At 42.4% G+C, this 17,189-nt stretch overlaps 1 protein-coding gene across 11 annotated transcripts in view; it reads left to right on the forward strand.

Annotated features, from left to right (window-relative positions):
• Positions 1–5,676: 5,676 nt before the first annotated feature.
• BST1 (bone marrow stromal cell antigen 1) overlaps positions 5,677–17,189 on the forward strand; it is a 35,103-nt gene continuing 23,590 nt past the window's right edge. For 10 of the 11 annotated variants that reach the window (XR_012331937.1, XR_012331939.1, XR_012331941.1 and 7 more), the window contains exons 1-6: positions 5,677–6,003; positions 7,561–7,687; positions 9,838–9,973; positions 12,907–12,989; positions 16,035–16,111; positions 16,461–16,553. Coding sequence is in view for 6 of the 11 variants with exons in the window: in XM_033856875.2 (XP_033712766.1) it covers positions 5,819–6,003; positions 7,561–7,687; positions 9,838–9,973; positions 12,907–12,989; positions 16,035–16,111; positions 16,461–16,553 (701 nt within the window). In the remaining 5 variants the exon portion in view is untranslated. Of the gene's footprint in view, positions 6,004–6,624; positions 6,744–7,560; positions 7,688–9,837; positions 9,974–12,906; positions 12,990–16,034; positions 16,112–16,460; positions 16,554–17,189 lie in introns of those variants that run through there. The other variant, XM_033856878.2, reaches the window with a different exon arrangement.

Raw genomic sequence — 17,189 nt, forward strand, 5'->3', positions numbered from 1 at the left:
GGGAACCTACCTCAACATAATAAAGGCCATATATGACAAGCCCACAGCAAAATGGTGAAAAACTGAAAGCATTTCCTCTAACACCAGGAACAAGACAAGGATGTCCACTCTCACCACTGTTATTCAGCATCGTTTTGGAAGTCCTAGCCATGGCAATCAGAGAAGAAAAGAGAAGTAAAAGGAATCCAAATTGGAAAAGAAGCAGTAAAAATGTCACTGTTTGCAGATGACATGATACCATACATAGAGAATCCTAAAGATGCCACCAGAAAACTACTAGAGCTAATCAATGAATTTGGTAAATTTGAAGGATACAAAATTAATGCACAGAAATCTCTTGCATTCACATACACTAATGATGAAAAATCTGAAAGAGAAATTAAGGAAACACTTCCATTGACCACTGCAACAACAACAACAAAAATACCTAGGAATAAACCTACCTAACGAGACAAATGACCTGTATGCAGAAAACTGTAAGACACTGATGAAAGAAATTAAAGATGATACAAACAGATGGAGAGATATACCATGTTCTTGGATTGGAAGAATCAATATTGTGAAAATGACTATACTACCCAAAGCAATCTACAGATTCAAAGCAATCCCTATCAAATTACCAATGGCATTTTTTATAGGACTAGAACAAAAAATCTTAAAATTATTATGGAGACACAAAAGACCCTGAATAACCAAAGTAGTCTTGAGGGAAAAAAACAGAGCTGGACTAATCAGACTCCCTGACTTCAGACTATACTACAAAGCTACAGTAAAAAAGACAATATGGTACTGGCACAAAAACAGAAATATAGATCGATGGAACAGGATAGAAAGCCCAGAAATAAACCCACACATCTATGGTCAACTTAGCTATGACAAGGGAGGCAAGGATATACAATGGACAAAAGCCAGCCTCTTCAATAAATGGTGCTGAGAAAACTGGACAGCTACATGTAAAAGAATGAAATTAGAACACTCCCTAACACCGTACACAAAAATAAACTCAAAATGGATTAGAGACCTAAATGTAAGACTGTACACTATAAAACTCCTAGAGGAAAACATAGGAAGAACACACTCTGACATAAATCACAGCAAGATGGTTTTTTGATCCACCTCCTAGAGTAATGGAAATAAAATAAAAAATAAACAAATGGGACCTAATGAAACTTAAAAGCTTTTGCAAAGCAAAAGAAACTACAAACAAGGTGAAAATGCAACCCTCAGAATGGGAGAAAATATTGGCAAACGAATCAACGGACAAAGGATTAATATCCAAAATATATAAACAGCTCATGCAGCTCAATATTAAACAAACAACCCAATCAAAAAAATGTGCAGAAGACCTAAATAGACATTTCTCCAAAGAAGACATACAGATGGCCAAAAGGCACATGAAAAGCTGCTCAACATCACTAATTATTAGAGAAATGCAAATCAAAACTACAATGAGGTATCACCTCACACCAGTTAGATTGGCCATCATCAGAAAATCTAGAAACAACAAATGCTGGAGTGGGTGTGAAGAAAAGGGAACCCTCTTGCACTGTTAGTGGGAATGTGAATTGATACAGCCACTATGGAGCAGTATGGAGATTCCTTAAAGAACTAAAAATAGAATTACCATATGACCCAGCAATCCCACTACTGGGCACATACCCAGAGAAAACCATAATTCAAAAAGACATGTGCACCCCAATATTCATTGTAGCACTATTTACAGTAGCCAGGTCATGGAAGCAACCAAAATGCCCATCGACAGACAAATGGATAAAGGAGATGTGATACACAGATACAATGGAATATTACTCAGCCATAAAAAGGAACGAAACTGGGTCATTTGTAGAGACGTGGATGTTTCCAGAGACTGTCATAGAGAGTGAAGTAAGTCAGAAAGAGAAAAACAAATATTGAATATTAACACATATATGTGGAACCTAGAAAAATGGTACAGATGAACCGGTTTTCAGGGCAGAAATAGTGACACAGATGTAGAGAACCAATGTATGGACACCAAGGGGAGAAAGTGGCAGGGGGAGGGGGTGGTGGTATGATGAATTGCAAGATTGGGATTGACATGTATACACTAATATGTATAAAATGGATAACTAATAAGAACTTGCTGTATAAAAAATATATAAAATAAAATTCAAAAAAAAAGAAAAAGAGCACAAAGTTCAAACTATTATTGTGTCCAAGGTCTTTAAGATATAATATATGGGAGTGGGATAGAGAAGGTGGGAGGGAGACGGAAGAGGGAGGAGATGTGGTGATATATGTATATATATAGCTGATTCACTTTGTTATAAAGCAGAAACTAACGCACCATTGTAAAGCAATTATACTCCGATAAAGATGATAAAAAAAAGAAAAAGAAAAAATGATATAGGACCCTAGGAATTCCCTGGAGGTCCACTGGTTAGGACTTCGTGCTTTCACTGCCAATGGTATGGGTTCAATCCTGTGTCAGGGGACTCAGATCCTGCAAGCTGCTAGGCGTGGGAAAAAAAAAAAAGGTATGACCTTAACTTATTTTGTCAAGTCTCAACCTGTACCCTATTTATCAGTCAAAATAAAACTTTACCTTTTTCAGGAGAAGCCCCATGCTTTCCCGTTATTCTGTATTTGCTCAGGCAGTTGGGTCCATCTGAAATCTCTTTTCCCCCAATTCTGTATATCAGCATCCTATTCCTTCTAGAACTTCATGTACGGAGAATAAAAAAGTGTGTATTATTTTATATCTAGCTTCTTTCATTTAGCATATACATTTTTTTACATTCTTCAGTGTATCAGTAGTTCATTCCTTTGCACTGCTTAGTAGTATTTTATTGTAGCCTATATCACAATTTGTTTATTCTTCTCTTGTTGGGTATTTGCGTTGTTTAGGGGTTACTATGAATTAAGCTGCTGTGAACATTTCATGTATAAATCTTTGGGCAGGCATATTTTCATTTTCTCTTTGGTACATACCTAGTAGTGGAATGTCTTTTGGTGAGGTATCTGCTCAACTATTTTAAAAGCAGATACCATTTAAAAATTTGGGTTGTTTTTCTTATTTTTGAGTTGTCAAATTCTTTCTATTTTCTGGATATAAATGTTAAAGCATTAATTGAAACCGTGCACCTCAGATTGCGACTTGAACCCATGCGGCCGGGACTTGAATATGGCCAAAACCCTGCTTGGGACTCGAACTCACGGTGTTTTAATTAGAATCACTCACCTGGTGTCTGGACTTACTGAGGCTCATGTTCTTTGTGTCTCAGCGTGGAAAGAATTCAGTGAGAGACAGAGTGATAGGTAAGAAGCAGATTTATTTAGAGTGAAACACACTCCACAGACAGAGTGTGGGCCATCTCAGAAGGTGAGAAAGGCACCAAGGTATGAGGTTGTCAGTTTTTATAGGGGTGGGTAATTTCATAGCCTAATGAGTGGGAGGAGTATTCCAACTGGTTCAGGAAGGGATGGTGGTTTCCAGGAATTGGGCCACCGCCCACTTTTTGATCCTTATGGTTGGCCTTGGAACTGTCATGGCACCTGTAGGTGTGTCATTTAGCTTGCTGATGTGTTACAGTGAGCATATACTGAGGCTCAGGGTCTAGTGGAATTTGACTTATCTGCCATCTTGGACCCATTTGGTTCTAATCAGTTTATGTCTCATCCTCTGGCTATGTCATTGTTTCAAAGGTTGTGCCCTGCCGCCTTCCCTCCTGTTTCATAATCAGCATTTACTTTATTATGACTTGTGAATATTATTCATGGCTGAGCTTAGAGAATTATATGACTATATATTTTTTTCTTATAAACTTGCTTAACTAGAGGTAGTAATCGTCTCCCTCCCCCTCCCCACCAGCTTATTTGTTTGATTGGTATTCTACATACATTTATGATTATGGTTAAATTCTCTGCAAGACATATAAATCTCACAATGCATTCAAAAGCATCAGTCAATACTTCAGGTGGTGTGTGTGTGATTTCTTTCCCTCTGTCTCTCTCTCTCTTTTTTTTTTTTGTTTCTTGGAAACATCCTTCCTAGAGCTGTCAGCACAATGAATGGAAATTACTTGCTCTCAAGTTCATCTCTGAAATTTCATACTCTTGAGATTTATCTTAAAAACTTCCAGAGAGAAGGTCAAATAAACAGGATTAGGAAAAGGGCTCTAGATTTTTCAATAGTAACATAGAAATCAGAGAACAGTGGAGCGCTGCCTTCAAAATTTTGAGGGAAAATGATTTGCAACTTAAAATTCTCTCTAACCAAACTCTCAATCAAGCATGAGGGTAGAATAATGACATTTTACATTATTATGCAAAAGTCAAAAAATTTAGCCCCTATGGCATCTTCTCAAGAAGCTATTGGAAGGTGTGCTTTAGACAAGGGATCTAGGAAACAGGGCATCAATCCAGGAGGGACAAGAACAGGCATCTTCCTGGGCCACTGCAAGACAACTATGCAGCAAGTTGAGAGCAGTAAGCTCAGACTGGGACAGTAAACTGGACAAAAAAGGGTGTTTCCAAGAAACAAAAAGAAAAGAGAGAGAGAGAAAGAAATCACACACACCACCTGAAATATTGACTGATGCTTTTAAATGCATTGAAAGATTTACATGCCTTGTAGAGAATTTGACCATAATCATAAGTGTACATATAATATCACAAACAAACAAATAAGCCAGTGGTTGGGGATGGTGGGAGGGAGACTATTATTACCTCTAGGGTAAGCACGAAGTTCACAAGAAAGGAAACAGAATCATAGAATACTACAACTCAGCCATGAATAATATTCACAAGTCATAATAACATAAATGCTGATTACTGAGTTAAAGCTTTGGATAAAAAGACTTGGACAATGAAGGGTGCAGAAGGATGCCTTTTGAGGATGTGTGGGGTTAAAGATAGAATTTCCTTTGACGTGGTGGGATGTCATAGAATACCATCCAAAATGGAAACATCAAGAAACAGCATACAGGCATATTATTTGGAAATGTGGAAGTAAATGCCAGGAAAACAAAAACAAAATACCTGTTGAAATAATTTAAAATGCTTATATCTGGAAAGTGGACTCGAGTTAGGGAGGGGCTGGACAGGACAATGAGAGTTTGGGTAATAAACTTTAAAAATAGAAAAGAGAGATTAAAATAAAATATTCCAGAACCCTCCACCCTACCTCTCACGGGTCTCCCACATTTATCACGTCTGCCAGGCACATAGCTATCATTACCGTAGGAATTGAGGACTTGGCCCTCCAGTGAGTTCTGTTAATCTCAAATCTCTACACTGATTGTCTCTGGAATTTTGCATCTATCTGGAAGGGAGATTGCGACCTCCGACAAGCTACTTAACTTCCCTGAATTCACTCACCTGTAAATGGGAGTGATGAACCTAGCTTGGAGGGATATTGTGAAAAGGCAATGAAAATTATGCTTGCAAAGTGGTTGGCACATAGTAACAGCTCAATAAATATTAGCTTTTGTGGTTATTATTTCCTGAAAACAAACACCGTCCACTCATCATTAGTCAGTGAGAAAGAGGGTGTCTGTGAAAGTTGTCATTGTTTGAAGCCAGAAAAATCTTCCTTCGGGAGGCCGAACTCGCCTCACCCCTTCTCCAACCTTGCTTCTTCTTTGGGCCTCCCACCTCGTGGACTCTGGCCGAGATTAGGCAAGGGCAATACTCCTGCCCCCGGAAATATCCCAACTCAGTTCCGGAGCTGAAGCAGAAAGAGAGACAACAAGTGAGCGCCGGTTCCGTTAGGGCTCGGGGAGCCACCTCAGCGCGACGGGAGGAGGCGAGTCTGGGAGGCACCCCCAAAGTGACTGCGATGGAAGCCCGGGGGTGCGCGCGGTCCCGGCGGCCGCTGCCGGCGCTGCTGCTGATCCTGCTGCTGCCGCCGGCCGCGGGCGCTGCGGACGCGCGCTGGAGCGGGCAGGGCACCACCCTGTACCTGCAGAGCATCTTCCTGGGCCGCTGCGCGGAGTACATTGCGGTGCTGAGCCCCGAGCTGCGGTGAGCGCGGCGGCTGGCGAGGGAGCCGGAGAGGGAGAGGAAGGGAGGGGGAGAGGAAGGGGAGGAGGAGGGGGGAGAGGGAAGGAGGATGGGGAATCTACTGGGGAGGGTGCACTGGGTGGGGTCTGGAGGGTGTGTGTGTGTGTGTGTGTGTGTGTGTGTGTGTGTGTGTGTGTGTGTGTGTGTGTGTGTGTGTGTGTGTGTAAAAATGAAGCGGGTGTTGGGGAGCCGGAGAGGGAGAGGAAGGGAGGGGGAGAGGAAGGGGAGGAGGAGGGGGGAGAGGGAAGGAGGATGGGGAATCTACTGGGGAGGGTGCACTGGGTGGGGTCTGGAGGGTGTGTGTGTGTGTGTGTGTGTGTGCGTGTGTGTGTGTGTGTGTGTGTGTGTGTGTGTGTGTGTGTAAAAATGAAGCGGGTGTTGGGGAGCCGGAGAGGGAGAGGAAGGGAGGGGGAGAAGAAGGGGAGGAGGAGGGGGGAGAGGGAAGGAGGATGGGGAATCTACTGGGGAGGGTGCACTGGGTGGGGTCTGGAGGTGTGTGTGTGTGTGTGTGTGTGTGTGTGTGTGTGTGTGTGTGTGTGTGTGTGTGTGTGTGTGTGTGTGTGTGTGTGTGAGAAAATGAAGCGGGTGTTGGGGAGTGGATGAGGATTAGGTAGTGGTGACTTTGGACGACAGCCAGCGTAAGGTTAACCAGAACCCATGACCCAGGAATATGGTCTCCAGCTGGAATTCCCCGAGTCCAGGTACTTTGGGAATTCAAATTTCAGGTCTTCTAATTTAGAGGACTTTTAAAGTTTGAGTCTCTCTTGCCAGCACTGTGCTTCTTACTAATTTTTGCTCCTTCCTTGGACACATGTTTTCTGTTTTCATGAAGTCCCTCTCTTGTGCCAGTTGTTTTTATTGTGACAGATTTTAGGCCAATAAAAAAGAATGGAAAAAAATGGGAACACCCATGGAACACCATGTTACCACCCAGCATAAGAAATAAGTTACAAATGCGGTGGGAAATGGTTTTGGAAAGCTAGGTTGGACTTAAGGAGTTGCAGCGGACACTGGAAGTCATACTTTCTGCCTTAGCAGGAGGTGGAACAGTCTTTTTCCACACTCTGTGCTCACTCCTGATTTTACAAGGTCGCATGTCTGCCTGATCTCACCTGGCCCCCAACCCCAGGATGGACCTGTGTCTAAATGAAGGGGCACCTGAAGCTGGCAGCCCATGTGGTTTATTGGAATCGTCACCTTCTGGCTCTGTGCATTTTCTGCTGTCTCTGTGAGCCTGTTCTAAGTTCTAAGAAATGTGTGTTGAACCTCTGAAAGACACTTCCACTGTCAGATTGCTAAATCCATCACCAAAGTTATTTTTCTTCCTCTTCTGAATTGGGGTTAATGCAAGAGTTATGACAATTTCCTGTCTTTTTTGTATGCCCAGTTCTGCAGAGTTGATATTTGACAAAATCACTAGTAAAAAACTTGGAGAGAGAAACGGAAATATATCACACTGGAATGTGGTCTTTTGTTTTGTTTCTTCTTTTTCTTTTTTAAACTTGTACTTTTCTGCAGGGACAAGAACTGCACAGCGATCTGGGAAGCCTTTAAACTGGTGCTGGATAAGGATCCCTGTTCTGTGCTTCCCTCAGATTACGACCTTTTTATTAACCTCTCCAGGCACTCCATTCCCAGAGACAAGGTAACTCTACTTTCGCCTCGGTAAAGCGTTGCTCTGTCTCTATAGAGACAGTGTCCAGGCCAAGCAGCCAACTCACAATGTGCGCCAGGCTCTCTGGTGGGAAAGTGGCTCTGTCTTCAACGGTGCTCCTGGGTCTCCTGCCTGTCCTGGGCAGAAGGAACTTTCCTAAGTCAAGAAGTCAGTGCAAAAACCACAAGAACATCAGGGCGTCACCACACCTTTCCCACGGGGCCTCTGCACCTGGCTAGTTCTGAACAATCTCCATCCTAACTGGCTCGAAAGACCTGAACCTTGAGTACTTCAGAAAACCCTCTATGTCAGTATCCTCCCGGGAGACCAATCCCTCCTCTTAACGGGTCTTAAGATTATATCCATTCAGGACCAGTTTCTTGAAGAAACTGGTTAACATATAATCATGTGGTTTACATGTCTGTATTCTGTCTGCACTCTAAGCACTAATACAGTGAAAGTAAATGAGAACATCTATGTAAATTGCTTATTTAGAACAGTATCTTGAGTTTAAAGAAAGTTAGATATCATTTTTATTTCTCTGACATAAATTTTTTTTTTCTTAATGAAGGACATATTTTTGACATAAATTTTTTTTAAACGTCTTTATTGGAGTATAATTGCTTTACAATGGTGTGTTAGTTTCTGCTTTATAACAAAGTGAATCAGCTATACATATACATACATCACCATATCCCCTCCCTCTTGCGTCTCCCTCCCACCCTCCCTATCCCACCCCTCTAGGTGGTCACAAAGCACTGAGCTGATCTCTCTGTGCTATGTGGCTGCTTCCCACTAGCCATCTATTTTACATTTGGTAGTGTATATATGTTCATGCCACTCTCTCACTTCATCCCAGCTTACCGTTCCCCCTCCCCGTGTCCTCAAGTCCATTCACTACGTCTGCGTCTTTATTCCTGTCCTGCCCCTAGGTTCTTCAGAACCATTTTTTTTTTTTAGATTCCATATATATGTGTTAGTGTACGGTATTTGTTTTTCTCTTTCTCACTTACTTCACTCTGTATGACAGACTCTAGGTTGATTCACCTCACTACAAATAACTCAATTCCGATTCTTTTTATGGCTGAGTAATATTCCATTGTATATATGTGTCACATCTTCTTTATCCATTCATCTGTTGATGGACACTTAGGTTGCTTCCGTGTCCTGGCTATTGTAAATAGGTTGACACAAATTCTTAACTTGATTTTTTTCATTGTAAAGCCATGTAACATTGATGTTTACAAATGAAAACATCTTAACATTGATTTTTTTCATTTGTAAAGGCAGGTAAATGGAGTTGGGAGGTTCAAACACATAATAGGCTGAAAACATGATTTTTGAGTATATGTTGCCTTTGAACCTTGCAGCCTCTTGGTCAGTAAAAAGGGGAGCTGTTATTTTTGTTCTCCTTCCTCATGGACTTTGGTTGATAAACTCAGTAAATACTGAGCTAATTCCACGTACCAGGTGTTGTTCTCAGAGTTTCAGATGCAACAGGGAACAAAACAGCCTCTGCCCTCGGGAAGCATCCAGTCTAGACAGAGATTGCTGGTTGGAATACTGAGGATCTGATGGCATGATGAGGGGGATATTGTTATTTGTATTATTATTATGTGAAAACATTGTAACTTCATAGTAATGTATTTTTGAGGCACTTTACCCTTTAGGAATTCAATTTGTGATTGCATATCATCCTAACCACAGCTCTGGGAGAAGAGAAAGGGTTCATACTCCCCATTTTCCACATGTGGAAACTGAGGCACAGGGAGATTACATGGCTTGTTCAAGAGCGCACATTTAGTATGTGACAGACCCAAAATTTGAACACAGGTCCCTTGATTTAAAAAAAAATCGATCTATAATTTTTTAACTACTAGGAAAAATATATATGTATGTATGTATCTATATTTTTTCTCTGCTGGGAAAATATTTCATTAACATTTGCATGATACCCTTGGAATAAAGAAAAGAGGGCTGGTAGCACCCTCTGAATGGGTAACTAAAGACAAAAACAAAGAAGGTTCAGTTGTTGTGAGGCAAGTCCCAGGTGAATGAGAAATGGTTGGCCTGACTTGTCTTGATGATACTGTGCCTGAAGAAATCTGTTTTGATTTCATTTTGTGTTGGTTTTTCCTTAGTCCCTATTCTGGGAAAACAACCACCTCCTTGTCACCAGCTATGCGGAGAACGGCCGCCGCTTTATGCCACTGTGCAATGTTCTGTATGGCATGGTTGGAGATTTCTTGAGCTGGTGTCGACAGAAAAATGCCTCTGGTAAGACTTCTGCACAAATCACAAGAAAAGTCAGGGTTCCTATTTACTATGCATATGCCATTTGTGCTAAGTGCTTTCATATGCATTTTTATCTCTTTGGATTCCGCCCCCCTCAAATCCTCTCAGGTAAAGTCATAATAATAATTAAATAATAACAATGATAATAGAGGAAGAGAATCTATCTTTTGCTAGGTACTGTTCTAAGCACTTTATGGGTATTAACTCATTTAATCCCTGCAACAGCCCCATGGGATAGGTCCTATCCTGATTCCTATTTTGACAAACGAGAAAAGTGAGGCACAACAAGATTGAGAAACTTGCTTAGGATTGCATAGTGCGTAAACAGCAAAGTCAGAGTCTGACTCAGAGTCCTGCATGACTCTGCCTCACTATCCCCATTTTCCAGAGGCGGAAACTGAGGCTTTGGGAGGTTAAATGACTTGAAGTACTAGGGCCAGGATTCTCCCCTCTTCTCACTGATTCTGAAGCTGCTCCAGGCCACCAGCAGATATTTTGAGATTCAAATTATTGACTTAAAAAAAAAAAAAGCACAACGTGAAAGCTGAGAGTTAAGCTTTATTTAGGGCAAAATGAGGACTATAGCCCATTAGACAGCACTTCAGATAGCTCTGAGAAACTGCTCCAAAGATGTAGGGGGGAAGATGTTATGTACGATTTTAATGAAGGGGGTGGGTGTGTGACGTCAGGCACACATTTTGGCAAAGACCTGCTGCTAGTCACAAGGAACAGATGTCACCGTTAATAATTTTAGTACTTTCCTAGATATGAGGAGATGCAAGACTTGGGCTCATAAAATCTTCTCCTGAAACTATTTAACTATCTAAAGACCTGTTTTGCAAGCTTTTCCCACAGCACAGAGTGCCTCATTCCTGATCTCCACCCTGAACTCCTCTCAGGGGGTGTTGAAGGTCAGCGGCTGCAGCGGCTCATGATTTAATACTTGGTAGAGGTAGATGGCAAGTGGCAATTTTGTAGTTGGCAAAATCACAGTGAAAGTTAAAGTCACAGGGGCTGGCCTGATGGTAAGGAAAACGCTCTTCATTCATCAACTCCCACGCTAGGAGCTGGTGATGCAGCGGTCTCTGCCCTCAGGAAACATGTAGTTTTGTGAGTGCAGAGAGGTGTGCTCTGAGGCGGGAATGACCCAGAGCTAGGGAGTAGCAGAGGGAGACATAGACCAGAGCCTCGGGAAGCTTCCTGGCAGCTCCATTCATTCATCCATCTATAAAGTTTGTAGAGTGCCTCCTCCTTGCCAGTCCTTGCTCTTCTAGGCACTGGGAACACAGCAGAGAATAAACCAGGAAAGTAATACCTCATCCTTACTTTATAGGGGCAGGGGTGGAGGTAAGATCATCAACAGGCAAGTAAAAACATGTACGTATAGTTCGCCTTAAGATTATAAAGGTTCCAGAGAAAAACAAAACAGGGAAAAGTGGGTAGGGAGTGCTGGCTGGTAAGGAGGGGAGAGGGAAGCATTGCAGTTTTACACAGGCCCGGTGAAGGCCTCACTGAGAAGCTGATGTTTGAGCAAAGACCTAAAGGACTTGAGGAAGAGCATTTCCTGATAGAGGGAACAGCACGTGCAAAGGCCTTGAGGTGGGAGTGTGTATGGCATATTTAAGGAACAGAAAGGTAGGCAGTAAGTGAAGAGACAGGTAGTAGACTGTGAGGCTAGAGGAATAAGGGAGGGCCAGACAGCACAGGACATCGTGAGGCTGCGGACTTTCACTTTGCGTGAGGCGGGAAGCATGGCAGGGTGCAGATCAAATGGACATGGCCATTCTTCCAGTGGACTGTGACCAGGAAGCCTCAGTTTGATGATCCTACAGAGGGTGAGGGAGCATGGAGGAGGGGTGAGATGGAACGATCATGAAGGGAGGGAGACGGTGGTATACTACAAATTAATAGCTGGTCTTGGACCCCCTGGTTCCTGGCGCACAGCTCCTGAAACCCTTGGGCTCTGAGGAGTGATGAGTGTCTTTTGTATGGTAATGGGATGACTGGTGGTTGGGAGTCCCTAGATAGCTTCAGATGTGGGCTGGTCACCAAAAAGATAGAGGCATCATTAGAGAGTTGGGACTTTCAGCCCCATCCTCTGTCCTCTGGGAAGGGGCGGGGGACTGGAGATTGAGTTAATCACCAATGGTTTAATCAATCTACTAATGGTTAATCAGTCTACTTAATGAAATCTCCATAAAAACCCCTCTCTGATGGGGTTTGGGGAGCCTCCAAGTTGGTGAGCACATCGAGATGCTGGTGCTCCCAGAGGGAGCAAGGACGCTCCGTGTGTTTCCCTTCAAGAAGTTCACATTTTGCCCTGCTTTGTTCTCCCTGGAACGAATTGTCAGTTAGCACTTTCTCCTTTTGTTATAGAGTAAATGGGGAACAAATCCCATTATATATCTGCTGAATTTTGTCTTTAAAATTTTTTTTAATGTAATACATTTTAACATTTTCTATATTTTAAATGTTATAAAATTTCTATTTTCTGATTAAGGACTGTTACTTTCTTGGTCTATTTTTCTTGTATTTACTTCTAAGACCTGGGTTAATTGGAGAAGGCATTTCTCCCAACAATGCAAAAAAAAAGTTATATATGTAATAAATATACTTTTTAATATGGACATAATATTATTATATATATTTCTTGGATATATGTGTGTATATATATATATATATATCACTTGCTAGAGCTCCAGTAGAGAATTAACCCAGCTGTTTAGTTCTCTGCTTTCCTCACATTTGTGCCGAGCACAATGACAAATGTCTGCGGGCAGAGCTATGAATGTTAAGCCCATACACATTATGTAGAATGAGTTTCAGTATATTTTGCGGAGCCAGCAAATATTTTCAATTAATTCTTCCTTGATATAATCTTTGAAATAAAATGTGTTTGTCTGTTTTCCCTGTAGGACTCGACTACCAATCCTGCCCTACATCTGAAGATTGTGAAAACAATCCTGTGGATTCTTACTGGAAAAGTGCCTCCATCCAGGTAATCCTGGGATGGCTGGCTGGGTGACTGAGCAGGTGCGGGATCTGTGAACAGGGGACAGAAGGGTTCAGAGGCTGGGCCATTGGGTCATTACTAAACTTCTCTGAGTCTCGGTTTCTACCTTTGCAACATTCTGATTCACGCTCTCTGCTCCATAAAGGGGTGAGGATTTAAGAAGCTAAAATGCTTAATGCAATGCCTGGTACAGAGAAAAAATTCTGAATGTTAGCTCCAGAAGAAGGTGTTAAACAGTCATTATTACTCTGGTGTTGTGGTGGTTGTTAGTAGTTCAAATCAATGTGATTTTGATTGAGGTGTGAAGTGGGGTAACCCCTGCTTTATAGGAGAGCCTGGGACCCCTAAGATCTAGATGTGGGCATCAGAGATGTGCACAAGGTTGATATTAACTGAAGAGGAGGCAATAGGAGACCAGGGATAAGCTGGAGACAAAGAAATGGTCCCCTAAATGTGGGTCTGTTTCTCAGAGGATATTGTCACCAGAGTTGATGATAGCTATCGGTAGCTATAACATGCCAGTGACTTACATTTTCTGTCACCAGTGTTAGACCAAACATTCCAAATAAAGAGGGTGCAGTCCTTAGCTCAAGTACTGAGCAAAGCAGTCAGCTGTATTGACTAGGAGGCTGGTGGATGTGAAGTCCTTCTACCCACTGCCACCAAGCTCCTTTCAGGGCTCTCTGTGTCTCTTCTGGTCCTACTTCCTGCTCTGGACCACCAGGTGTCCGCTGGGTCCACTGTTAATCAGGGTGAGCGAGACTTTGGTCAAATCCTCCACCACAGCTGCAGTTTGGAACTAAGCAGAGGGCCTGCTCCAGACAGAAGCATTCTTATTCCTGTGCTCTCCTGCCAGCTCCGGTCGGAGCCCTCCATCCATGCCCACTCCCCACAGGTTCTGCTTGGACTGCAGGCTCCAGGCAGCTGGCAGTGAATTGCCCGAGCCCCTCAGTGAGGAGTGGGAGGTGGTGGATGCATCATCACTTGAACGTGGGATCATAACGACAACTTGGGGGTGATGTCAACATTATATGTTAAAAAAAACAAACCATATTCTCCCCAGCAGATCTGCCCAACTTCAAAGTGTGCTGGAAGCCACCATCTTATACTTCCTTCAACTCTAGAATGGGAATCTAATAATCATGCCCACATTTTATGAGCCCTTAGAATACGCTGGATGGTCTGAACATGAGGAGAGGTAGTCTAGTATAGTGATGAGGAGAGGGTCTGAACTATAGCAAATAAGTATTCCATAAATGTTAAGTATTATTTTAAGTGATTTGATCTTTACAATCCTATGGGGTAGGGACTCTTATTACCCTTGTTTTACAGATAGGAAAAATGAGGCACAGAGAGGCCAAGAAACTTGATCAGACTTATTACCCAGCTACTAAGTGCAGCAGCCAGAAACCACATTTTCGACCATGACTTCATAGAGCCTCACTGTATCTGCACGCATGTTTTTAATGAAAAACAATTTTTATCATCAATGTAATAACTGCTCAGGATAGAGAATGACAAATTATAGAAAGTATAAATAAGAAAACTAATCATCCATATTCATGCTACCTAAGGGCAAATAGTGGTCATCAGACCTTGACATTTGCAGATTGAACTGAGACTGTTAGCCTACTTGGAAGCAATCTGAGACAGGCGTGGCACGGAGTACATTGTTGCTTTGTTGCGGCTGGCATTCGGCGTGGCTCTGCCGGGCATGTGTCACAGAGCTGCGTGATACCCCCTGCCATCGCCCCCACCCGGCTTCACACTAGAATAAACGTTTTATCAGGGAAATTATATGCTCCAGTAGTGTTCTCAGCTGGAGATTTGGGAACTTCTCTGGACCTGTCTGTCCCTTGGGAATCTCAGGGACAGACAGGTCCAGAGAATATTGACTAGTATTCCCAGACTTCTGCCTATTTATTTATTTATTTATTTATTTATTTATTTTTGCTGTACTCGGGCCTCTCACTGTTGTGGCCTCTCCCGTTGCGGAGCACAGGCTCCGGACGCGCAGGCTCAGCGGCCATGGCTCATGGGCCCAGCCGCTCCGCGGCATGTGGGATCTTCCCGGACCGGGGCACGAACCCGCGTCCCCCGCATCGGCAGGCAGACTCTCAACCACTGCGCCACCAGGGAAGCCATGCCTATTTATTTTTAACAGAGTGGAGCACATGCTCTGTCCACCTAGTCTTGCTTTTTGCTTTGAATGTAAGCACTTTCTATGTCATTGCATATCTTTTGTAGACTTTTATTAATGGCTGGGTAATATTTCAGACATGAAAGGGCCATAATTGACTTATCCTTCCCTGTTGTTGACTGTTTTAGACTGGTTACAAACCATGCTGCAATATACATCTTTGTGCACATCTCTGTGCACCAGGTGATCCTTCGTGCTGTTTACCAAGTATTTCTGGCTCATCTTCTGAGCATGTGGTTTGCACTCATTCTGTCTCTTGAAGTTACTTACGTGTGACTTACACTGGCCAATAGGATGTGAGTAGGAATGACTGTGTGACATCTGGGTGGAAACCTTTAAGAACTGGTCTGTGATTTGCCACTTTCTTCTCCCTTTCCTGATAACCAGTGACTCTGCATTTGTGGAAACTGCATCAGCTTGGGTCCCAGAGCAAGGACATATGGAGCAAAACCCAAACCCCAAATCCAAACACTTGTGATAAACATGTAGTGTGTGCATGAAATAAATCTTTCTTGTTTAAAGCCACTGTGATTTTGAGGTTGCTTGTAATGCCAGCATAAGTTAGTGTACACCAGCTGAAACAATGCTGGAATCTGATACTGGTTTGCATTATTTTATAATGGTAGATTCCCGGGCATGGAATTACTGCGTTTTTGACATTTCAAAGCAATTTGCTTTCCAAGATATGCCAGTTTGCATCCCTCTGGCTCTATGAAATACCAAATTTATCCCATCCTTGCCAGTATTGAAAATTGTCAATTTAAAAAACAATTGACCATTTCATAGCTTAAAAATGACAGCTTACTCAAAATGCTTGTTTCTTTTTGCAGTATGCAAAGGATAGTTCTGGGGTGATCAATGTCATGCTGAATGGTTCAGAGCCAACAGGAGCCTATCCTGTAAAAGGGTAAGAATGCAGCACCAACATGTAAGACAAAGATGCCAAAATGTGTTTTTAGTTGTTTTCAGCGGAGGCTTAAGAGAATCATTCACATCCCCAGTCTAATGCTTGCTTCTGTAAGATCAGGTAGAGAAAAACAATTGAATGACCTGGAGATCAGAACTATGTCCATACATTTATAAAACAACTAACAGCTGATGAATGCCTGAATGAAATAAGTAACCTAAAAATTAAAGCTAAAAAGTGCCTCCCGCAAAGCTTTAAAACAAAAGTAATGTGTAAGTCAACTAACATTGATATGGGAACAGTATCATATTGCTTTAGGACTTTAAGAAATGTCTTTCCTGTTTCTCAGGTTTTTTGCAGATTTTGAAATTCCCCACTTACAGAAGGATAAAATCACACGCATTGAGATCTGGGTTATGCATGAAATCGGGGGAACCAATGTGTAAGTTATGATGCTACTGATCTTTGTGCAAACCTGCTTTTCTTGGATGTAATATGATCCAGTCTGATTTACATTTACATTTCTGGGGAATCAATGGTCTTCTCTGTTTCTAATGTGGTGGGCAGAGAAAGGCAAAGGCTTGACTTTCTGGAAATGCCATGAGTCAGTCCTGAGCCCAGAGAGAAAACCTCCTTTATCCAGATACTCTTCTCAGCCTTTCTGAGTAGGTCATTTGTGTAGGTCAAAGCCAGTTTTTCTCCCTGGTCATTTAAAGCTCAAAAGCCTCACTGGGAGTTCACAGAATGGACTCATGGATCATGTAATGAAGACGTTCTTCTCAGAGAACAACCAGTTTCGCAGCTGGGTCTCAGGTAACTGGCCAAGGAAATACTTATGATCCATATTTTTCTCGGAAGCCGCTAACTCAAGTGGTTATATCAACTCAGATATCAAACAAACTTGAACTCATCCTTCTCATCAACAAAGGGCAGTGCTGGCAAAACTAAAGATAAAAAACGTAAAGCCAGTTGGCTCAGAGACAAGCCAATAAGGCCAAGCCTGGTAAAAGCTGTGCAGCCGTGATGGTGCTTCAGAAGCAGCTGGGGCCCTGTCCTTCAGAGCATTGAATCTACATTG

This window comes from Tursiops truncatus, chromosome 5 (genome assembly GCF_011762595.2).
Source record: "Tursiops truncatus isolate mTurTru1 chromosome 5, mTurTru1.mat.Y, whole genome shotgun sequence".
NCBI classification, from domain to species: domain Eukaryota; kingdom Metazoa; phylum Chordata; class Mammalia; order Artiodactyla; family Delphinidae; genus Tursiops; species Tursiops truncatus.